Genomic DNA, 26,169 nt, shown 5'->3' on the forward strand with positions numbered 1-26,169 from the left:
TTGTCTTCAGCGGTTGTGTCGGGAAGGTGAGCATCATAGAATGCCAATTTACTAGAAGAAAGTATTCTTGTGTTGAGGGAGTACTTGAGTGGATTCTTATAAGATCAACCTTTCTACCCTTGATGTGAGTCATGATGGAAAAATTCCTCACAGCAACAGTACTGGACTTTTCCTCACCATTTCAGTTTTCCCAGTTCTTAAACTCCTACCTAGTCAGTCCTCAGGATTGTCCTGTGTCTTTCTAGAAAATCTCACTAGATGACCCCATTTAGAAGCCTCAGGCACAGTCTTCATAACCTTCTGAGCTGACTTCTCTGGCTTGAGTAAAATAAGCCTAACCAGTCTCCGTGGAAGCTACTGTTTTAATTGGACATTTAAAAAAAAGTTTTATTTTTAATTAGATAGGAGGTTTTACATTTCAGATCACCATTTTTGTATTTAACAATTTAAATACCTTATCTAACTTCTAATAGCTTGACTTCTCTCCTGGTTATTATTTGCCCTTTCTATTTTTTAATCATTTTATTGGGGGATCATACAGCTATTATCACAATCTATATATATATCCATTGTGTCGAGCACATCTGCACATATGTTGCCATCATTATTTTCAAAACATTTTCTTTCTACTTGAGCCCTTGGTATCAGTTCCTTCTTTTTATTTTCCTCCCTCCCCCACCCCCCCTCCTGCATGAACCACAGGCATCTATATATGTAAATACATTTATATATGTACATATGTTTATATGTTAAGTATTATGGCAGCACATGGACATTGGGCCTCCACTCAAGTACTCCCTGAATGCAAGAACACTGTGTTCTACTAACCCGGCACTCTTTGATGCTCACCTTCCCTGGCACAATAGCTGAAGACAAAATGGGTGCATAAGTAAATGTGAAGAATGTTGATGGTGCCTGGCTATCAAAAGATATAGCATGTGGGGTCTTAAAGCCTTGAAGATAAACAAGCATTCATCTAGCTGAGAACCAAAAAAGTCCACATAGAAGCAGCACACCAGCCTGTGTGATCATGAGGTGTTGATGGGATCAGGTATCAGGCATCAAAGACCCAAAACAGAACAAAATCGTATCAGTGTGAATGAGGGCAGTGCAGAGTGGAGCTCCAAAGCCCATCTGTAGACATTTGGACATCCTCTTACAGAAGGGTCACAAGAAGGAGACGAGACAATCAGGGTGCAGTATAGCACTGACAAAACACACGACTTGCTTCTAGTCCAGTTCTCAACCTTCCTAAAGCCACAACCCTTTAATACAGTTCCTCATGTTGTGGTGACCCCCAACCATAAAATTATTTTCATTGCTACTTCATAAATGTAATTTTGCTACTGTTATGAATCAGGCGGCCCTGGTGAAAGGGTTATTCAACCCACAAAGGGGTCACGACCCACAGGTTGAGGACCGCTGCTCTAGTTCTTTAATACTTCCACCCCCCACTACTATCATGACCCCAGTTCTACCTTACAAATCTGGCTAGACCAGAATATGTACACTGATACAGATAAGAGCTTGTACCACAGAGAATCTAGGACAGATAAATCCCACAGGACCAATAATGGGAGTAGAGATACTAGGAAGGGAAGGAAAGGGGGAAGGGGAGTAAGGGAGAACCAATCACAATGATCGACGTATGGCCCCTTCCCAGGGGAATGGACAACAGAAAAGTGGGTGAAGGGAGACAGCAGTCAATGTAAGACATGAAACAATAATAATAATAATAATTCATAAATTATCATGACTTTTTTTTAAAGCACCCTCGTGTATTATTGAGGGAACTTGTCTGCAGCTATCCACTGACCACAGAAACATGTTTAAACTTGTTTTGTTTGTATAGGCCCTTTTGTATGTGAACTGGCACCCTAGTAGCCTATTTTTTTGGCTATTCTTGTATCTTTTGATGTTGTTGCTGCCATTGCAAAATTAAATATGTCATAGCATCTGGCTAATTCAACTCACCTCTTTGCCACCAATTCGATTCCTCCTCATAGCGATCCTAGACAACAGAGTAGAACTGCCCCTGTAGGTTCCTGAGACTGTAAATCTTTATGGAAGTAAAATGTCACCTCTTTCTCCTGAGGACCACCTGGTGCTTTCAAACTGCAGACCTTGTGGTTAGCAGCCCAATGAGTAGCCTACTGTGCCACCAGTCCAAGATAAATGAGGTCACCAAGATGTATACAAGATAAAAAGATGTTTGAACCTTTACCTAAGCATCTTTTTGTTTTGTGTATATCTTGGTGAAATCACTTATCTTGGATAAGCTGCTCCCATATTGAGTTACCTTTTCTGTCATGAAAAAGATATGAAGTGTCTACTATCTAGAGAGATATCCCTGCCCCCCGGAATCTCCACCCATTCCTGGTAACCACCAATAAGGCTTGATCACTGCACATTTATGATGAAGTATTATTATTATTATCAAAAGTATTATTATTATTATACTTTTAATTTGTGATTGACCCATTTAATTTAATTCAGTCTTCAAGGTTCATCCACCATATGCGATATTTTAAAGACATCTTCCTCTATGACTGTAGTATTCTGTTGCATGTATATTCTGTAGTTTGTTTATTAATTGATGAGCACTTTGTGTCCTCTTTTCTTATTTTGAACAGTAGGCATGCATATCTCTGTCTATTTCTTCTGCTGGATCTTGACAGTTGATACTTGGACGTGGGGGTCGCTGTTGTTAGGTGGCATCAAGCCAGCTAGGACCACTAGGGAGTTCTGGTTTTAATTTCTTGAGGAGGTACTGCCCGATTTTCCATAGTAGTTCGTCATTTTGATCTCACGTTGTTGTCCAGACTTCTTGAATTATTTTTCCCAGGTTTTCCCTGATCTCTTTAGAGCCCTATTTTTTTTTTAAACATTTTATTAGGGTCTCATACAACTGTTATTGCAATCCATACACACATCAATTGTGTAAACTGCATTTGTACATCATTCTCAAAACATTTTCTCTCCACTTAAACCCCCGACATTAGGTCCTCATTTTCCCCCCCCCTCCCCGCTCCCCCCTCCCTCATGAGCCCTTGATAGTTTATAAATTGGTATTTTGTCATATCTTGCCCTGTCCAATGTCTCCCTTCACCCACTTTTCTGTTGTCCGCCCCCCTGGGAGGAGGTTGCATATAGTTCCTTGTAATCGGTTCCCTCTTTCCTACCCATTCTCCCTTTACCCTCCCTTTTTCGCCACTCACACCACTGGTCCTGTAGGGCTCATCCGCCCTGGATTCCCTGGATTTTCAGTTCCTGTCTGTACCAGTGTACATCCTCTGGTCTAGCCAGACTTGCAAGGTCGAATTCGAGTCATGGTAGTGGGAGCGGGGAGGAAACATTTAGGAGCTAGAGGAAAGTTGTATTTCTCATCGTTGTTACATCACACCCTGACTGACTCGTCTCCTCCCCAAGACCCCTCTGCAAGGGGATCTCCAGTGGCTTACTAATGGGCTTTGGGTCTCCACTCCGCACTCCCCCCATCATTCACTATGGTAAGATTTTTTGTTCTGATGATGCTTTATATACCTGATCCCTTTTTTATCAATTCTTGCACAGTGAAATTTTTTGTCTCTTTTCATTTTGATCATTGGCTTTCCTTTCTGGTGTCTTCATATGATTTGTAATTGATTGCTGTCTTCAAGAAATTAAGGTTTTCTTTATTTATATACTTCTTTATTGACAGTATGTTTGTTGGTTTGTTTCTCTTTATTTTTGTTTTGTATTGATATATCAGGATATTAAATTGTTCCTTTTCTGTTTAGGTTACCAGTTTCTTTTATACTATTTTAATTGCTGTTTTCTGATATTGGTCTATGTATGACTTTGCGGGTGGCGGTTGGTTGGATTTGAATTCCTTGGTGTGGCTTCTACACATGGAGATCCTCTGTCATTAAGCACATCTGCTGTCCTTTCAACAACTGTTAAAGGTATAAGAAATCCCTTCCCCAAAGTGAGGTGTCAAGTGTCTCATGGCCAGGATCCTTCTGTAGCTCCTGAGAGACAGCAGTTAGTTGAGCTCTGGAGAGCAGAACAGGCCACTTTGTGGTCCCAAGGATGCAGTGCTACACAAAAGGGTGAGATGAACTCTTTACCCAAAGATTATTGTCACAATTGTGAGGAAGGCAGTAGGGTTCAGAATATGTATGTACAGCTTGCAGAATAGCAGGTAGGGTGTGGGATAATGTCACCATGGTAGTTCCCTACCATGTGCATGGGAGCCAGGCACAATTGTGCCTTGCAGGCTATGTGACCAGTCAATGGGTAGATTCTGCTCAAATGGGAGGGGTAAAGGAAGGCGGTATGGGGCACATGTGTGGGTGGGACTTCTAAATGTTACTTTATGGTTTTATTGTTCAATGGGAATACTTGTCTAAACAGGCAGGCACCTTCAGTGATAAGTAGTCTTATCACTGTTCCCTAACTGCCTCCTGTCTCTGTGCTTACCAGAGACACCTGAACTCTTGCCTACGTACCTACACTTGACCTTTACCCCATCACAGAAGTTCCAGTCTTATATTATCCTGTCTTATCTCTCCACTGTCCAGAGGCACCAATCCTTCCATCTGCCTCACTTTGTTTCAGTAGCACTTTCCTCTGTTTCCTCAATGCTGTGGTCCCACTTGTCACCCTCCTGGGCTTGTTCAGACCCAACGTACCTTTTATCTATTTCTTTCCTGTGTGGTTACACAGTGTACCTGCCTCCAGCTGTGCTTCTCATGAAGTTGAGTTCCTGTGCTTCTCAACCTGGGATACTGCTTACTGCGGTCCCTAAATGATCACTCTTCGCATGATTAGCAGACAAGGTGGAATTGATTTGTGAATCTCTTTGTCCTCACTGTTCGCATATTAACATATACTTCAACCTTCCATTTGATTTTCTATATCGCAAAGCTGTTCTTTGTATTCGTTTCACTCATATGGCAAGTCTTGGTTATAAGTGAATACAACGGTGTCTTCAGCTAAGCCAGCGGTTCCCAACCTGTGGGTTGCGTCTCCTTTGAGGGTCGAATGATCATTTCACAGGGGTTGCCCGATTCATAACAGTAGCAAAATGACAGATATGAAGTAGCAACTAAAATAATTTCCTGGTTAGGGAGTCACACAACATGAGGAAGTGTATTAAAGGGTTCGCGGCTTTAGGGAGGTTGGGAACCTCTGATCTAAACCATCCTCCTAACTGGACCCAACTGCAGGTTTCTCTTGTCTGTTTTCAGTTCTGAGGAAGTGAAGGGTAGACTGTTCCCACAGTGGTGCCCTTCCCAACAGTGTGCTTACAGAATGTAAGGCAGCAATTCATGTATGAATGGAGAAAATATTAAAACTAATAACAATACATGATTTCCACTAAAACTGATATGCAAATTAAAGAGCTTTCGTGTGGTATGGTGAAAAGAAAAAAATAACACAAGATAAACGATTCTTCTCCCAGCGGTGCCGCCAAAAAAAAAAAAAAAAAGATAAACGATTCTTCACAACTAGTCAGCCCAAGACCAATTTTGATTTCACGGAAAGTCGAATTTTCATAATTCACTCAGAGATAACCCCTTACCATATATAAAGTGCCAATTCTGAAGTGTAGTTCTCTATAAATGATATAACACTGCTTCGCAATTTGGTCCATAAATACCAATATATAAGCAGAATTTCTAAAATGATAGGATTTTCTTATCAAACACAGTACATTCCACGTTAAGCAATTGCTGGTCGAAGAAAATAAAGGAAGCCTTCATCTCAGATTTAAAATCGCTCTGGGGAAGCGAGAAAATAAAAGTTCTGAATGGAATTTTGGGAATTAGGGGCATTAATAGTAATACATAAATAAATGTTTTAAAGGAAATTACTAGTACAAAAGTGTACTCTTTTTTCTTATAGTGAATAAATAAGTAGAAAGTGTCAAATCTGAGAAGCAATGAAGTGTTTTGCCAAAAATATTTTTGGTAAAATTTCTTTCAGTGACAACAGAGTGGCATGATGTTTTTCCTAGCAATAGCCCCCAAATTGAATGTGTCTATCTATACAACGACAACAACAAAATAGTTAGGCTGGACTCATTGACGAGTCGCTGCCAACTCTTAGTGACTCTATATGACAGGGCAGTATTGCCCCTGTGGGTGTCCAAGACTGCAACTCTAATGGGAATAGCAAGTCTCAACAGTCTCCTGAGGAGCAGCTGATGGCTTTGAACTGTTAACCTTGTGTATCACAGACCAATGCATAAGACTATGCTACCAGGGCTCCTACAGAAAATATTTAAAAGGAACCCAATCATCCATTACTAAAATACAGTCTTACTTAGAGTTAGTCATCTTTCTTATTGTTCTTGTTAGAGTACGCGTGAATGAGTTCTCACTCTTCAGGACCCTCACAATTGTTCTGTTTGAATCCATTGTTACAGCCACTTTTTCAGTCCATCTTGGGGAAAGTCTGCCTCTTTTTTTGCTGACCCTCTAGCTTAATGAGCATGATTTCATTCACCAGGGACTGAGCTCGCTTGAAAGCATGATCAAACAACATGAGACAAAGTCTTACCCAGATGTGTTCCTGCTGTTCTTTCTTCAAGACAGATGTGATCATTCTTTTGGCAGTCCGTTAGATATTCAGTATTATGTGCCAACACCATAATTCTTCTCTGATCTTCCTTATCACAGTCCAACTTTCACATGCTTACGAGGCAATTGAAAACACCACAGCTTTGGTTAGGATATCTTTGTACTAAGCCCCCTAAAGAAGTCTCTCCCAGTAGATTTGCCCAATGTCAAGCACTGTTTAGGAGTCCTGGTGGCATACTAGGGAACAACACTGGGCTGCTAGCCACAAGGTCAGCAGTTCAAAACCACCAGCTGCTCCATGGGAAGAAGGCAAGGCTTTCTGCTACTGTAAGGAAGGAGTTAAAGTCTCGGAAACCCACAGAAGCAATTTGACTCTGTCCTGTAGGGTCACTGTGAATCAGACCTGATTCAATGGCAGTGAGTTGGTTTGTTTGTTTTTCATGTTTGGTGTTTTCACTACTGCTTCCATGGAATTTGATTGTGGATCCCAGCAAAATTAAATCCTTGAAAATTTAATCTCTTTTTCTGTTTATCATGGTGTTCTCTATTGGTCCTGTTATGAGGGCTTTGGTTTTCTTTACATTGAGTTAAAACTCATACTGAAAGTTGTAGTCTCTGATTTCCTCACTATCAGTAAGGGCTTGAAGGACTCGTGGCTTTAAGCAAACAAGGCTGACTCACCTGCATATTGCAGGTTGTGGTCTTCCAATACTAATGTGTCTTTCTTCATATAGTCAAATTTGGGGGCTCAACATATGTATCTAATAATTATGATTGGACACGTTTCCAAAGTTTATACCATTCCATATTCCCTTACTCTACTTGCATGGCTTCTTCTTAGTCTATGGACGGTTGTCACATGTACAATTAGGTCTCATAATTTACATTTTTCACTTTATACATAATTATTATCTACACAGTTAAAAGCCTTTGCATAGTCATTCTTTGTGCAGGCAATATGTTTGCCATGATATCTACATTTGGTGTCTCCTGAGCCACCCTGTATTTCTAACAGCTGCCTTTTGAATTAACTTCAGCAAACTTTTACTTGGGCGTGATATTGTTCAATAACTCCCATAGTATGTTTGGTTACCTTTCTTTGGAATAAGCACAAATATAATCTCTTCTAGTTGGTTGGGCAGGTAACTCTCTTTTAAATTTCTTGGCCTAGATAAGTGAACACTTTCTTTGTTATGTCAGTTTGCTGAAACATATCATTGGTGTACGGTCAGTTAATAGAGCCTTATTTTTGTCCAAACTGTCAGTGCACCTTGGACTTTTTTCGTACCATTGGTTCGTGGTCATATGCTACCTCCTGGTGTGGTTGAACATAGACTAATTCTTTCCATTCCAGCGACTTTGTATATTCTTTCTGTTTCTTTGGAACTTTGCTGCATCATATAATCTTTTGCTCACAGAATACTTCAATTTCCAACCCTAAGCTTGAATTTTTTCTTTAGTTTTTTTCAGTTGGAGAAACACTCAGCAGATTCTTGAAAGATGGTATTTGTAAGCAATAAATCGCTGATCTTGCATACTTCTATCAGGATTTCTGGCTCCATTTCTCTCAACAGGGAGATAGTTTCCAGCTTCTAAGCCTTCCTCTTCATTTCTAACTTTTACATTCCAATTACCATTAATTATAATTATCAACACATCATGATTGCATGTTTGGACGTTTTCTGAAATGTCCAAACATTTTGGAAAACTTAATGGACTTCTTCACTTTCTTCCTGTCTTTAGTAATTGGTGCATAAAATAGTAAAATAATTGTATTAACTGAACTTCTTTGTAAGCATATGAATATCATCCTCTCACAGATAGCTTTGTACTCTAATTTGGATCTTAAACTCTTCTTTTTTGCAAGGAATAAAGCGCCATTCTTCTTCAGTTTGTCATTCCCAGCACAGCAAACCAGGAGTGTCCAACTCAAAGTGACCATCCGCAGTCCATTTCAGCTCACGAATGCTTAGGGTATTAATCTTTATAAGTTCCACATCATTTTTGACTGCTTCTAATTTTCCTATATTTGTACTTCATACATTCCAAGTTCCAATTATCATTGAATAATTATAGCTGTTTCTTCTCATTTTGAATAGTGCCACATAAGCAAGCAACAGTTCTGGAAACTGTGGTCCATCGATGTCATTAAGTAAAGTCTATGTCACTGTGAATTTGTCATCATGATTCATTGTGAAGATGAGTAATTTTTAGGTTCAAACTTTTAATAAAATTCTCTAAAAAAAAAGTGTTCTGTCAAGGTTTCATGGTGTTCATTTTAGTTCTTTGTTTTTTCTAGTTTAATACATTGCCGGGGTTTTAAAGTGATATCTAAATGCCATATCTTATCTGTTAAGCAGCATACTAACTTTGTACTTCTTTTATCACACTTGCTGATTACATATATCCCTCATAGTTTTCTGTTGCTTGTTAAATCATAGATTAAATATATAGCAAGGTCATATAATGTACTGTTGCCTTGAATTTAGTGGCTAATGAATTTCAGCTGTAATAAGTACATAGATAAATAAATAGATTTTAAAATTCAATCTGGTTTGTACCATTGAAGAAAGTGTAATATAGAAAAACGGAAGAGAGTGGGATTAATATAAAGAAAGTGATTAAGTAAAGCTCTTTCTGATGAGATTGCACTTAAGAGATGGCTCAAATAACAAAATACACACAAAAGACTGGGAGCCGTTACAAGATTTGTATTTCTGGAGCTGGATAACTGAGAGCCATATAAGTGGGAAATGAAATTGGAAAGGAATTCAGGGTCTAGATTGTATAGGACCTTGTGGACCGTGGTGAAGGTTTTGTATTCTCTTTCCCTCCCTCCCTCTACCCATTCCTCTTTCCACCCCACCCTCCTCCCTTTCCTTCCTTGCTTCCCTCCTTTCTTCCTTTCTTTTTAAAGACACGCTTGTTAGGTGCCGTCAAGTCGGTCTGGCTCATAGCAACCCTATGTACACCAGACGAAATATTCCATGGTCCTGTGCCATTCTCACAATTGTTTTATGTTCGAACCCCCTGCTGCAGCCACTGTGTCATTCCATCGTGTTGAGGGCCTTCCTCTTTGTCACTGACCCTCCATTTACCCAACATGATGTCCTTTCTCAGGACTGATCTCTCCTGACAACATGTCCAAACTGCATGAGGCAAAGTCTCACCATCTTGCCACTAAGGAGCATTCTGGTTGTACTTCTTCCAAGACAGATTTTTTTGTTCTTTTAGCAGTCCATGGCATTTTATTATTCTATACCAGTATCATAATTCAAACTCTTAGATTCTTCTTTACCTTTCCTTATTAAATGTCCAACTTTCACAAGTATAAAAAGGAATTGAAAATATCATGGCTTGAGTCAGGCATACTTTAGTACTTAAAGTAACATTCCTGCTTTTCAACACTTTAAAGAGGTCTGTGCAGCAGATTCACCTAACATAATGTGTTGTTTGATCTCTTAATTGCTGCTTCTGTGAGCATTGATTGTGGATCCAAACAAGACGAAAACCTTGACAACTTCAATCTTCCTCCATTTTAATGAGGCTACTGTTGGTCCAGTTGTGAGAATTTTGGTCATCTTCACATTAAGTGGTAATCCATACTGAAGACTGCAGTCCTTGAACTTCAGCAGCACGTGATTCAAGTCTTCACTTTCAGCGAGCCAGGCTGTGTCATCTGCATATCACAAGTTGTTAATGAAACACAGGGAGGTTTTAAACAGGAGATGCTGGGGGCATTTGACTTCTGAATAGTGGCAGTAGGCTTCAAGGCGACAAAAATAAAGACCCCAAACAGGAAATAGTCCAGAGGTGGAAAGAGGGTGATTCTGACTAGAATTATATTAGTGAAGGTAAGTATAGCAAATTTCTTGATACAATTTGAGAGTGGAAAGTACAGAATTTATTGACATGGTGGTTGGGCTCTGAGAATAACAAAAGGGTTTAGCATGCTCCCTCTGTTTTTATCCTGAGCATCTGGGTAGTTGGGGGTGTCTTTTTCTTACACAGATGCCCATGGGAATGAATAATAAAGAATCAACATTTCAGTTTAGCCTGTGTTACTTGTACTTTTGCCAAGGAAATGATAACTGAAGATGCTTATTATAGGCCTGGATACATAAATCTGGAATTAAGGAATGGATCTAGACTCATAATATAGAACTTGAATGAAGCATTTAATCTTTTTATAATCATTTTATATCATTCTTTTTATATCAGTATTTGCTCAGTATAAGTTTGACTAGCATGAGATTATGGAATAATACAGTACTATATAAAGAAAACAAGTGTATATAAGATGTGCCACACTACAAAGCAAAAAAAAAAAAAAAGATACATCCTTAATATTGTCCCAAATCCTTTTAAAATTTATAACCAATTCTTCATATGTATGATGAATGAAGCCACACCATTGTTTTATTTTTTTCTTATTTGTAGATTGACTTATGTTACTTCAAAAATAAAAAACCATCTCAGAAGATTGCTTACATATCTCCAATCGTGGATTATTTTTTGATAAACAAAATAACCATTGGTAGTGCCCATATTACATACAACTATATAATACTGAGAATGTGCTAATGTTTTCGCTGGTTTTAGAAACTGATTTTAGAATATATATGCATAGTCAGATACTGAGAAATTTCCATTACTTGACTTTGCTGCTTGCTCTTTGCTGTGTTCTAGTGGTTTGGCAATAGATTAGAGGTTGGGTTTCCCACCATTTGGTACTAATTATCTAGGAACAATCTGATTTACATTTATTAGATTCACATGGTTGTGTTGCCTATATTTATATTAGAAAAAGGGTTTATTTTGCCCTCTTAGCCTCATGAATGCCGCCAGAAGATTGTTCTATTATATGATGTGGGAATAACAAACTAAATCATTTTGTTCCTTTTGAATCTTATGTCTAGGTTCTTACATTTTATTTTTCTGGCTACAATAGATTTTTACCAAACCAGAGTGCTGCCAGGAAATTAAATCACTAAAATTGTAGTCCTTTGTAGTCTTAAAGAGTTCTGGAACTTCTATTGTTGAGTTAAATTTTTTTTCTTCAAAAAATAAAAGTCTCCCTTGCAATTAAACCTAGTGTTACTGAATAAAGTGACATACTCCGCTGTACAGTCACTGATTACATTTGATAGGACAATTATAACTTGAAACATGTACTTCTTTGTGGGTAAACAAGCCTGCCCATTATCCTTCACTACTTATTTCTCATCTGCTGTTGAAGTAGGATAGGATGAACAAAAGTATATTGTGAAAACTGAATTACACAAAAAGCTAAATGTGAATCTGAAAGGCATACATTTTAGCCTGAACATGGGTTCAAGTACATTGGGTACTCACAAAAATGATTACTTATCCATAATTACACTTCCATAATTATTAGTTATACAAGAAAGGATTCTAAGGAAGTGAACCAAATATGATAGCAAAAACAATAGGTCCCTGTTTCAGTCCTAACCATGAATCTTTTGGTCTTTTCTTACTTCCATTTTCCTGTTTGCTAAATTCATATCAATTTAACAGGCAGTATTCTTGTAAGACCTGTAAACACACAATGGATATAGATTATTGGGGGGGGAAATTTATAGTGATGTAATTTCCAAATTCTTAGTGTCTTTATTGATAAGATTATTTAAAAGCAATTCTGAAAATAAGTCCTAAATTTTAACTTTTATGTTCAATTAGTATAAAAATACATAGAAATTTACCAGTATAATTTTTACCATTACGTTGCCCCATCTTTATAGTATTGTTTATGAGAAAACATTTTCTCTTCATTAGGAAAATTTAATTTAGATGCCTGTGTTTTAAAAATACATTTTAAAGGGATTTGTTTTATTAGTTTAATTATAAGTAGAATTCATATATTAATAAGCAAAATCAATCATAATTTATACTTCAAAACAGTTCCAAATATTTATATTGTCAGTAAAACTCAATTTATAATTTTAGCATTAGTCTAATACTCCTTTACCTATCACCAAGTGACGATTTCGTCTTTTTAAAAGTTTTGTGTAAATATACATTATTGGTTAATGAAATTTAAATAACTTTATAACATTTTATCATTGTACAATTTTGGCAGAGCTCAAAGTTGAAACATTTAGGCCATTGCCTAAATATACCAACCACTATGTACTGAAGGAAAAGCTACAAACTGCAACACAAACCCCATTTATGTACACTTCTCATTAAAAACAGGTTCTCTTAATCTATCAGCTTCTGTCTAGGATGTTATTGCTGGTCAGAGAATCCCATTAATATCATTTTTTTTTATCCTTTGCACCTTCCTAAACACCAAGACATCTAAAAGTATCAGCATAAGAGGTGTAGTGTGTTTCTGAAGGACAGACCGTCCAAATCAGCTGCTTTCTAGTCATCTATTTATCTGAGTGTGTTCCATTCCTTTTCATAAGCTTTTCAGTGAATAATGTACAGAAGTGGACAGCCTGTTCCTTATTCCATTCGTGGTTTTCTTTCGGAAGCTCCCCTGACATGTTCACATGGATGAGCCTGTGGTCTTTACAAAGCCAGTGGCACAGCTCCCAGCATCACAGCCATAGGAAAGCTGCCACCGTAGGACACACTGATAGAGGACCGGAGGACTACCTCAGAGAAGCCATATTGGCTTTCTGAGGCTGTCCATCTTCGGGGAAACAGAGAGCCTCGTTTCTCTCCTGTGGAGAGGCTGGTGGGTTATGCTGCCAACCTTGCAGCTAGTAGTCCAACTTATAAACCATAGTGGCACAGGAGCTTATTTTGAAGGACTTTTAAAGAAATTCGAAACGACGTTGATGAGGAAAAGGCCAGGAAAGAATAAGGTATTTGGTTGTTTTTTCAAGGTAACAAGGACGGTCTTAGGAGAAATTCATTGGGAAGGCAAGCCTCACCAACCCTGCAGACCTGCACTTGCTCCTGCAGCCTTCTTTTTCTTGTCAGAGCTCAAAGAACATTTGATTCCACGAAGCAACATTTGGTGTTATGTCATTGAGGAGTGTAGAGACGGAGCCAGTGCCTTTGGAGATGAATAGACCCAGATGAAAGATATGTCAAGAAATGAAAGCTTCACGTTTTGATATCTTATTTAATAAAAGGTTTTATGAGTTGGTAGCAGTACTTTTAAACTTGCAGATAGATAGATGATAGATAGATAGATAGATAGATAGATAGATAGATAGATAGATAGATAGATAATCTATAAGATAGATTGGATACTTCTGGAGGAGTAGTGATGATTCCTCTCCCTGTCTTGTTAGTTCCTCCATTACTGTCACTACAGCCAACGCGCCTGGTTCCAGATTCCCTTTGGCACAGTTAATCCCACCACATTCTAAATGTGGCCTTCCCAAGCCAGTCCGTGAGAACAGCATCCCAAGACCTCATGTAATTTACTCAGCAGAAGCTCTTTTACTACTGACAGGACTTTTATTTTATCAAACATGCCATTCATATAGTAATTTAAAAATCAGTTATGTCAGAAGGTTTCAAATTACCATGATGTGATCTGGAGCCTTTGTGTGTTCCATTTTTGTTTCCTTTGGTTCCTGGACACCAGAGAGTTTCACTTAGAGAGGAGTGATATTGTTTAATTGCACACACACACAGATGAAATAGGAAAGGTACCAGGCCCATCAGTTATAGCAATGATGAAATTACATGATAAGAGATTCTAGTAAACAAGGATTAAGAGTAGGGTTCAGTGCAAAATGAGCAGCATCCAGATCTGTATGATTAGAGTGAACCAAACAGAAATTGGGATGAGAATATAATGCATCTTTCAAGGAGTTAAAGTTTGAAGGGAAGAGAAACAGGAGAGTGCCTAGAGAAAGAGGAAGAGAGTAAGGAATTGTTGTTTGTTGGTTATGTTTATTTAATGACAAGGAAGGTTTGAATATCTTTATATCCAAGAAAGAGGAGTGAGATGGAAACCAGGAGATGAGTATTGCTGAGTGGGTGGAAAGAAGTGAAAGACAACTTGCTTAAAGTTTTTGGATACCTTTTATGGTGGATCAATGAATGCTAAGGAATAGGAAAGGGAAATTCCAATGAATTTCTTTCATAGAAAACATTGGCTAATCATCATTGTAACTGCATCGCAAACCTTCCCACCCAACCTTATTTCTCTTAATCATCTGGATCACCTATGAATTACGGGTCAAGAAATATATTTCAGAACTCTAACTTTAATGTGAATCCCTTCGTACTTATAGGAAAAGCAACTTTTCCTCTAAAATAGAAATACACTCTGTTTTATTGCTAGTCAGATCAGATCATAGGCAAAATTAACACATAAACACGTACACCGTAGACTAAAAGTGCTGATTTTATTCTTTCATTACATCTTGGCTACATACTGAGATACTTTGTGATTATCTTTCTCTCTATTTGCCTTTATTGGTTCAGCCCAGATAAGTCAATTATTTCAGTGATACATTTAGTGATTATTAATTTCATAACGTTGCTATTTATTACCCCAAAACTTGAATACAATCCTGTTCTAGGAATATAAGACAATGCAGTTAATATAATAGTTGGTTATCATTGTAATTATAAATAAAAATTAAAATGTACTCTTGAATACTGAAAATTCATCAATTGTCTTTAGATAGTTAATATCAAAGACAGGTCATTCATATTTAATTGTGTTTAAATTCTTAATCTTATGAAAACTACATTGAACTTAATACAAATAATTTCTGACATATTTATAATATACTTTTATAAGTACCATTTATTTCTAGAATAACAAAAAAAAGATCCAGTACTCCTGTATATTCACTCTAGAATAACATGATCATCATTTTTTCCATCATTTTGGGGAATAATTTTGCAGAAATTGTTTAGTGATTTCTTGTGGTTGAACATTGTTCCACATAACATTTCGAACCATATAAAATTTCCAATATTTAACTATGCGATCAATAAAATGAAAAATTAATATTAGTCAAGCAATTTTTATGTCTAATACATTTAAAATATTTTAAATGATAATGTATTTAAATGAAACACAATCTCTAATTCATATTTATTTTATTGCAGGTAAGCAATGTGACTCCCAAGTCACCATCAACTGACATCTTTGATATGGTTCCATTTTCTCCAATTTCACCCCAGTCTTCAGTACCTACTCGCAATGGCACACAACCACCTCCAGTACCTAGTAGATCTTCTGAGATTAGTAAGCTTTATAAACCAATTATTATTTTCTTGCTATATTCATGTGTATTTTATGTTTTTAATGAATGCTCTTATATGAAACTATATCTTAGCATACTTGCTACCAATTTTAATGATTAGTGTAATTATGTTGATACACACACATGAACGAGGGGTTATTCCCGCACCCCCCCCCCCAAAAAAAAAAAAAAAGGGAAAAAACTCCACTGGGAGGAACTTTCATAGTACGCGTTTTTCCCACTAGGCAAGCATCGTGCAACTCGCTGTGAGTTAGTACACCCAGTGGTGTCGCTTGGGGAAGGTTCTCTCTGTTCACAGTGAAATTTTTCATGAAACCGTTTAGCTTGAACCTCGTTTGTTTGTTTTTGTGATGACCAATTTAAGAGAACAGCATGCTTCTGTAAAATTTTGTTTCCTGCTCAGGAAAAATGCTGCAGAAATTGTTGTGATGTTGAACATAGCATACAAGGACAGTGCTATGGGGAAAACTCAAGTGTAAGAGTGGTTCTCGTTTCAAAAAGGGTGAAATGTTGATTGATGACAGGCCTTGTTCTGGATGAAAACATCAACAAAATGCGTGACTTGTGCTTGAAGTAAGATGATGGAGCATTTTGAAGAGAATGGGAAGTTTTCTGGACTATCTTGGAGTTCGGTTCAGTGAATTTTAACAGCAGATTTAGGAATGAGAAGGGTCGCTATGAAATCTGTGCCTTGGGGTCTGACTGAACAGGAGAAAGAGCATCAAATGGAAACATGCCATGCTTGGAAAGAGCAACTCCAAAGCCACCAGATTTTTTTCCCAAGGTCATTACTGGTGATGAGAAAAGGGACTCTTCTGATGATCCCCAGAGCAACCATCAATCAAACCAGTGGAAGACGCCATTGTCACCTCTCGAAAAAAGTTTCTCAAGTGAAATCAAAGATCAAGATGATGCTCTTTTGTTTCTTTGATGTGAAGGGATGGTGCATTTGGAGGTCTTTCCACCAGGTCAGACTGTTATTCAAGCTTTCTATTTAGAGGTTCTGAAAAGATTGCATAACAGTATGTGACAAAAAAGGCCTGACTTGTGGCAGAAAGGGACTGGTTTTGCCACCACAACAATCTACCTACTCATGCAGTTATCTCAGTGCTCCAGTTTTTGGCAAAAACAAACGAACAAACATGCCTCTCTTGCTCCATGCACTTTACTCACCTGACCTCACCCTGGGCAACTTCTTTTTGTTTCTGCAAATGCAGAGGGACATGAAAAGGAAAACGATTTGATGACATAGAAGAGGTAAAGAAAAAAATGAGGGAGGTGCTGTCAGCCATCCAAACAGATGAGTTTGAAAAATGGTTCCAAGAATGGAAGCACATTTTGACCAGTGGTTAAGTGTGATGGAGATACTTTGAAGGTGATAAGGTTGCTTTGTTTAAAAAAAAAAAAATTAAATACATAGCTTTAGGGAAAAAAAAAATCCAGTTTTGAGGGAGTACTCCGTGTGTGTGTGTGTGTGTGTGTGTACACTAAATTCAATTAATTGTATTCAATTTTCAAATTTTGAGGATAGTATTAAAGCCTACACTATTTGCAGTTTTAATCTCATAAAAAGATATTTTGATATAGGTTTATTTATATCATACTGCAAACCACTTACTTTTATTGAGTTATGAATTTAATTTTTAATTTTAATTTAATCATTCAAAAGAAATCTTGTACTAATTATTTTTTACATGTTTGATAGAATTTGGTTTAATATTTTTATCAAAGACCATATTTACAATGTTAAATAAATATATAAATTTATGGGTTCTATGACTGATTGATTCAAAATTTACACACCAAACATTATATTAAATGCTGAGATTTTGGTTTGTAATCATATGTGAACTCTTTCTTGATCATTAGAATGCTATAAGGCCCTTGCTCTTCTGTTTTACCTTCTTAAGTCTTTTATGCAAATAGATGGATCTAGAAGAAACATTCAGCTTTCTTTTTGATGAATGAGAAAGCATTCAGAAGGTGCTCATTCTCAGTGTTGTGGTTGTATTTGTGATCAGTGGCCTCACAGAAACTGAAAGAGTGCTTTTCAATGGCCACAATCAGTCACTCTAACCAAAGAGAAAGTAGAGCAGAAAGTTCCATGTTTTATGTCCTATTGCATCCTCTGTAGTTTATTTTAATAGATTTAAAATAAAACTCTGATATTGTAGCTTAAAGTTTTAATGCATGGCAGGATCTATATTGATTTATTTTTCTCTGTAGAGCTTAACATAGTACATGGCTCAAGTCAGATATTGAGCAAAATTTAGAAGATTAATTTGCAAATATAAAGTATTAGATTAGATACTTTAAAAATTACTTCATTAAATAGTCCAAAATTTTACATGAAGTTGCAATATGTTTTAAATAACTTTGAAATATTTTGTTCTGATATAAAGTAGTTTTTCAAGGAAGGAGTCCATAATATACATGTGCTTTAGAACATGTTGCTAGTAATGTGATATCACACTGAATATTTTTGTCTTCATGAGTATTTCCTCATCTCTTTATCTCTCTCTGTCTTTACTTCTTTGGGTCTCATCACTGGATTATTCATTCATCTATTTGTTCCACAGGGTTTATGTAGCACATGCAGAATTAGAGTGATTCTGAAATTTGAAATGACAATTGTAACATATCCATTATAGATGATTATTATTCAAGTAAGAATATGAATGGAGATAAGTGAGTAGATTTGAAGATATTGAGGAAGGATGAGCCATAAGACTTGGTGACCAGCAGCATGGATGGTGACTGAGAGGCTAACTTCAATTGTAATTCAGAGTTTTAGGTAAAAGGTCGCTGACATTGAAAACTCGTGATAAAGAAGGGGAAAAGGCTGAGTTATAGTGTGTATATTGAAGTGCCTTTGGAAAGTCTAGGTGGAGGTGGTCAAATAGTTTTAAAGGTTTTATTAATGAAGTGGCCCTCTGCTACAGTTTAATCTTTGCATATTTCTGATTATTAAAGTTTAGTATTTATAGCCATATATACAGATAGTCATATATGTGTGTAAACATATACATATACCTATGTATAAAGCAAGTAATTGTGGAGAGATTGTTCATCTAGGTTTTATTTATGAGATTATCCAAGAGTCTAATTCAGTGTTGTTTTAGTAATAGGATTTTTTTCTTTATATGGGATCTTACATTTATTTATTCATTCCTTTTTCATTATCTAGTATATAAATAAAACAAATGCCTACATGTTTGCTACGTTAGTTTCTCTCTGTGTTGGTACCTGAGAATGCTAGCAGTTTCCCAGGCATGTTTTTAACCACCTGCTTTTTGTGTCCATCAAATATTGTGTCTTCACTCTGAACATAAACCGCACTTTAATTTGTTTGCTTAATAGTTATGTTCCTTGCTTGACTGTAAATTCAATAAGGTAAGAGACTGGTCTTTCTTTCATTACTTTGATCCATTCCCTGGCATTTCTAGTAGCATGTAACATCCATTTCATAAATATTATATAAAGGAAAGAGTGGTGTTGTTTTGTTTTTTGTTTCTTCTTGCTTTAATAAACAGAATTTTCTCACAGTTTAAGAGGCAAGGAGTCAGGGCACAGACGTTTCGGGAAGACCTTGTCTTTCTGTTGGCTTGGCATCTATCTTCCTCCATTTCTGCTCGCTCTTTGACTTGTTTTATCCCTTTTATAGCTCCAAAGAGACTAATTTAAGACAATCCCCCACACTAATCCTACCTCTTTTACATGACAAATACCACTAATTTCTTTTTTTTTTTTAATCATTTTTTGGCGTCTCATACAACTTTCATCACAATGCATACATCCATTCATTGTATGTCAAGCACATCTGTACGTATGTTGCCCTCATCATTCTCAAAACATTTGCTTTCTACTTAAGCCCTTGGCAAATACCACTAATTTCTAAATGGGATTGTAATCACCAGCATTCAGATTTACAATACATATTTTGGGGAGACAGAATTTAATTCATGACATAATATTTTCATAAACATGGGTAGCATTTATACCCTCGTATGTTGTTGTTATTGTTGCTAGCTGGTTCCAACTCTCGGCAACCGTGTGAAGAACACAATACTGGGTGGCCCTTCATCTTCCTCATAATTGTTCTTATGCTTGAGCCACGGTCGCAGCTGTGTCAGTCGAACTCATTGAGGGGCTTCCTCTTTTTCACCGTGCCTCTCCGTTACCCAGCCTGATGGCCTTCTCCAGGGACTGGTCTGTCTTGCAGCATTTCCAGTCTATAAGATGAAGTCTCACCATCCTGGCTTCCAAGGAGCACTCTGTCTGTCCTTCTTTCAAGACAGATTTGTCCTTTCGGGAGTCTATGGTACTTACACTGTTCTTCACCAGCACCCCAGTTCAAATGCACCAGTTCTTCGTGAAGTAGGGAAAAGGCCACACCCTCATGTCTACATAGTATACTCCCATTATATCCCTTGTCTGTTCCTAACAAGAAGACGGGTACGGAGATGTAAAACAGTAACTGCAATCAACTTTGTTACTCTGATTCTAGGTTTATACATTTCCTTAATGTAGGAGGTCCAGTTTTCAAGCTATATTAAGAAAAGTAGCTTAAAGAAAAGGTGAAAAGAACCTTTCTCCTAAATCTTAATCTGCTACTGTCAGAAATCATGGTTCATCTTTAGACCATGACAACCATGTACCGTAAATTGGTAGCCGCCTTCAGTCGCAACCCCCACCCCTGCCACCTCAAAGTGAAGGTGCAAAGGCTGTGTCTGCCTTGGCTACACCAGCAACAAAATGTAATGCAGTGTAATTCCATCAGAGAACTGGAGACTATCCAATTCCTTTTGTTGTGATTAGATAAAAATGTTGCCTGATATTATCCAGACAGACTTACAAGTCAACAGAGAGGGCTGTAGAGCATGCGTTGAAAGGGGGCTGAATGCAGCACACTCCCCTCTGCTCGGAAGGATGTCCCCTCTCCTCTGGTCTGCTGCACTGCTGAAGTCCTCCGCAGTGGCAATGAACCAAGGGAGCGATCTAACAAACTCACATTTAAATCAGAATGAATCATCAAATGGATCTTTGCTTCCTTGTTGCTGTTTCTTCCGAGCTCAGGTAAACTCAATATAAAGTAAAAGAGTGGAAAGTGGCTCATTTGGTAATGTAAACATCTGTTTATATAAGCATGCCTTGGCATCCCAACTTACCCTCTGCTAATGTTGTGCAGTATTACTTACTAAGTAATTTTCTTCTTTTTAGAACGAGACCTGTTTGGAGCAGAACCGTTTGACCCATTTAATTGTGGAGCAGGGGATTTTCCTCCAGATATTCAATCAAAATTAGATGAAATGCAGGTGACTATTTTAATAGACTTGCTAATGAGTGGTTTAGATTGTTGTATTCTGGAACAAAGAGAATGCCATATGCCAAAAATTCCATTTCCTTAAATCAATATCATAAAAACTTATATTAAAATATTAATGTATATTTAATCTTAAAAAATGTTCCTACAGGTGTTACAGATAAGGTATTTTGTTTATGCTAATGGTGCATTTTATAATGTCAATCATTTCTTACACAAAACTAAATGGATAGCTCATTATTTTAAAATTCTGAAATTCAAATATCACTGAACTTAGAAGACTTGATATTACCAGTATTGAACTTTAAATTGCAAATGGGTATATGAGGGAAAATCTTTGTAAGAGTGAAATTATGCTTTCTAAAGAGAAGCATTGTAAGTGTGGTTCATAAATTCTGGGCTTTTACTAAAAAAAACATACCCAAAGACAACTTGCTTAGGAATGTAGTCCATTGGGGCTCTCTCTCTTACTCACTCTTTCCCTCTCTCATTTTCATGCTCTCTCACTTTCGCTTATTTTTGAACTCTGAATTGTTTTGGAAATTGGGAGACATTTATTTCAAAATCACTGAACAAAAATTAATAGGCTTATAAGCACTAGAACATAGACATCTTTCATGCTTAATCAACTCCTAACATTTTTTTTCACACTCGTTTCAATTTTACTTCTTTTTTTTTTTTTAAACATTTTATTAGGGGCTCATACAACTGTTATTGCAATCCATACACACAACAATTGTGTAAAACGCATTTGTACATCATTCTCAAAACATTTTCTCTCCACTTAAACTCCCGACACCAGGTCCTCATTTTCCCCTCCCTCCCCGCTCCCCCCTCCCTCATGAGCCCTTGATAGTTTATAAATTGGTATTTTGTCATATCTTGCCCTGTCCGACCTCTCCCTTCACCCACCCTTCGGCCGGCTGGCCCCCAGGGAGGAGGTCACACATAGTTCCCTGTAATCGGTTCCCTCTTTCCTACTCACTCTCCCTTTACCCTCCCTGTTTCACCACTCACACCACTGGTCCTGCAGGACTCATCCACCCTGGATTCCCTGTATTTTGATGAAGCTGTTTCATCCTACGTTTCATCAAAAAATTACATATGATAGACTCCAGCCATACAGACCTATTATATGGGACTGATTTGGAAGTTGTGGTGAAAACACGAAAGGAGGGAGAAGGAGATTGCTTCTTTTATTAGGACTGAATTACTACACTCAGTCTCTTTATGCTTCACTTCCTGGGGGAGAGAAATAATCGTTGAAGTCTTATCTTCTAACATTCATGTATACACCACTCTCTGGATTGTAGGCTGCAGCTTTCCATCAGACTTAGTTTCTAAGTTTCACTGCTGTGAAGTGCCATTGAGTCTATTCTTGACTTATGTGACAGAATGGGACTGCCCCATTGGGTTTCCTGTTGTTTGACTAGAATCAACTTGATGGCACACCACCATCTTTTTGAAGCAGAGCTCCAGGTCTTTCTCCCATAGAGCTAATCGGTATAATTAAACCTCCAACTTTCAGTTAGCAGCTAACTGCTTAACTTGTGTGCCACTACTTGCATATATTTTTAGAAACCCAATTTATAGGAGTGATTTAGTGATTTGTTAGTCAAATAATGTTGAACTATGATATTTTTTCTTGCCACTTCTAATCTTCATGTCTTTTTTTTTTCTAATTCTTTTCTGCTTTCATGGTGGGTAGCGTCAGAGATGGTTGGTATATTACTTTTGTATTAACTTTTTAAAATATAACGCTTAAAAGCTAAAACCATATTATTTGCATGCTTTATTTAATAAATATTTGAACAGTAGTTTCCTATGAATATGTTAGATAGTTGCGTTTAAGAAGATTTTAAAATCTACATTTTGAAGTTATTTTTAATGGCTTAGTAAGTATTTCACTGTATACTTCATCACATGATTTTATGTGTCCATGATTCATTTGCCAGGTCATTTTGACTCACATAAAGTAATACTTTTTTATCCAAAGTCTGTGGTAATTTCTGTTATCTATCTTGCTAGCATAATTAATCTCATACACACACTTAGCTATTATTTTTATCTTGGCATATAAAAATTAATAAAGTATAATCCAGTCTATTACTGTTGTTGAGATGATTGGCATAGTGAGATATTTGTTTTACCTCATAATTTATGGAGAAATTTGACTAAGGCTATTTCTTAATATGTTTGAAACTTCAAAAAATGCATCATGCTCATAAGAATTTAATCAGAAATGTTAGACCATATTTTAGAACAAATTGTTGAAGAATGTTGATATTTATTTGACATCAATTATGTGGTCATTTGATTCGACATATTTTAAATTGTCTCATACATATTACTGGTAGATAAAATAAATAGAATAATTTTGCCCAGAAGTATACCTTGTGATATATGATAATTTACTATATTAAATTAAAGAAGCATGAAAGTTCAATGAAGGATGAAAGCATCATGAATTAAGTTATGTTAAGCGTACTGATTAATAATATGGGAGAAGATCATTGCATAGCTGAATCTCACAGCAAAGACCCAAGTTAATTTCAAAATGGTGTTTGAAATGCAATTGAAAACTTGTCAAGTTTTGAATTGGAGGGAACCTTTTCAGATAAAATATCAACATATATCTTCCCGGGATTTTTTTTTTTGCTCTTTAAACGTGTATAAATAGATCACAAATACATAAATAAAACGAATGCATAAATAATTCAGAAATAAGCAATCGATAAATATTCGAAAAGGCAATAGTTGACAGAGGGCCACAGTGGCCAACATATATGTAGTATGTCCAGTTAAAGAAAACACTATTTAAAAAACTGTAAATATCATTTTAATTGGGCAGATTATTTTCAGTATTCAGTACAAACAAAAGTTTGATGAAATGAGTACAGTAAGTCACTGGCTTGTTCATCCCTTCATAATCCTTTTATAATTTATTACTTGCATTTCTAATTGCAATAAAAATATTTTAAACAAGCCATTTTGGAGAGAAGAGCAGTTTAAAGGTGTAAAAATCCTATATATAGACGCATCTATTCAAACTTATTTGTAATTGTAAAGTACTGGAAGTAAATGCACAATTTTAAAATTAATAGGATAATGTAGTCAGTAAAATTCATTTTATTAAACTCAGCATCAAAAATTTGATCTACTGAGATGAAAAAAGAAGATAAAATATCTTATGTGGTGTTTCAGAAAATATACAACACACATAAAATTAAGCACAAGATAAAGTACTTTGTGTATTATTAAAATAGTTGTAAAAATTTATAGAAAAATAATGGAGTGTGTCAAAATTGTATCTTTTTAGATGAGAGCTATTCAGATAAGAGCTATTTCATGTGAGAAGCTTTTCTTGACATTCTATTCATTCTATTTCAAAGCTTTAAAAATGTAATTGGGTGAATATATTATATAAAAACATACTATTTATAGTAGATTAAAAAGACAATTATTTGTGTGATTTTTATTTGTTATAATTTCCACCACCACATAAGAGAAGTAAATCCTCACCTTCACTCAGAAGTTCAAAATATAAGAGGGTAAGGAAACCTTGAAAGGATGCAGAGATCATTAAATTTTGATCTACACAATGAGTGTTTTGGGGAAAAGACAAGAACAGGATGTTGGTTAGTAATGTGTCTTTGCTAATCGGGATAATTGGGTTAATCTAAGGGGATCTGAGTGGATCCTTAGAAAACCAAAATGGGGATTTTGTTCGTAAAAAATTAAAAAACATTTTTTAATTTTGAAATAGTAATTGCAACCTATTTCATTTTGATTGCTATTCTTTTCAAATACTGACAGTGTATTGATAAATAATAGCTATCAGAGTAGTACATCAATTGTGTAAAGCACATTTGTACATTCATTGCCCTCATCATTCTCAAAACATTTACTCTCCACTTAAGCCCTTGGCATCAGGTCCTAATTTTTCCCCCTCCCTCCCCGCTCCCCCCTCCCTCATGAGCCCTTGATAATTTATAAATTATTATTTTGTCATATCTTGCCCTGTCCGATGTCTCCCTTCACCCACTTTTCTGGCGTCCATCCCCCAGGGAGGAAGTCACATGTAGATCCTTGTCATTGTTATATAGTTTTTGTGCTGTAGACATAATGGAGAGCACTCTTGGAACATTAATATTAGATAAAATGTGCAGCTCAGTTTCAAAATCCTCTATTGCTTGATGAAATAAGTATAAATTAGATTCCTAATAATACCTGTTCTGAATGAATGTGATTTGGGGAAATGCTAACATGCACAATGAACTCTTATTGAAGTGAAGGCATTAGCATTAGTCTAATTAAATAAAACCTACAAATGGAGAGCAAAGCATTCGCTTTAAGAGACATTTTTTTCTCTTTAGGGAAAGGTGAAATATAATTAGACAATAATGCGTCACATTGCTAACTCAACCAGCAAATCACCTCCCTCAACAAAGTTTCTGTTCCGTTCATTCACTCACTCCCTGCCATCCAGTCAATTCTGACCCTTTAGGACACTGTAGAACTGCCCTTTTGATTTCCAAGACTAAATCTTCACAAAAGTCGACGGCCTCAGCTTTCCCCTGTGGAGTCGCTGGTAGATTTGAACTGTTGGTTTTGTGGTTGTCGGCTCAATGTATAATCAAAGGTAGAACATACACAAACAAACACACATGGCACTGGCACACTACTTCTTTCAGGAAATATGAAATGTGATTTCCAGTTCCACTGATTAATATGTGTCTGTGCTTTCTGCCTCTTAGTAGTCCAGTACGTATAAACTTGTGGGTAGATGTGATGTAGGATATGGGGAGATGATAAGACCCCAAAAGACACAGATTTTTGTCTTACACACACACACACAAAAGAAAGCTTGAAGTTAAGAACATGAAATTCTTTGCTACTAACTTTTAATTCAAAAATTTAAGATGCAGGCCTGAGATTTTCATGGCAGCTGTGTACTTTCTGCAATAATTCAAAGAGGATTTAACTTCCAGAAGCATCTAATACCAGGGGGTAACACCCCAATCCGGAATTTTTTCAAAATTATGTATTTAAAATTGTTTACAAAACA

General features: G+C 36.6%; 1 protein-coding gene across 9 annotated transcripts in view; it reads left to right on the forward strand.

Annotated features, from left to right (window-relative positions):
* Window positions 1-26,169, forward strand: part of GULP1 (GULP PTB domain containing engulfment adaptor 1) — a 210,103-nt gene that overhangs the window by 180,466 nt on the left and 3,468 nt on the right. For 6 of the 9 annotated variants that reach the window (XM_045295179.1, XM_045295178.1, XM_045295182.1 and 3 more), the window contains 2 exons: window positions 15,621-15,759; window positions 20,999-21,093. In XM_045295179.1, coding sequence (XP_045151114.1) covers window positions 15,621-15,759; window positions 20,999-21,093 — 234 coding nt within the window. Of the gene's footprint in view, window positions 1-15,620; window positions 15,760-20,998; window positions 21,094-22,809; window positions 22,821-26,169 lie in introns of all 9 variants that reach the window. The other 3 variants (XM_045295183.1, XM_004701482.2, XM_045295200.1) reach the window with 1 other exon arrangement.

The sequence above is a fragment of the Echinops telfairi genome, unplaced genomic scaffold (assembly GCF_000313985.2).
Source record: "Echinops telfairi isolate 266 unplaced genomic scaffold, ASM31398v2 ScPeMD7_3;HRSCAF=10, whole genome shotgun sequence".
NCBI lineage: Eukaryota > Metazoa > Chordata > Mammalia > Afrosoricida > Tenrecidae > Echinops > Echinops telfairi.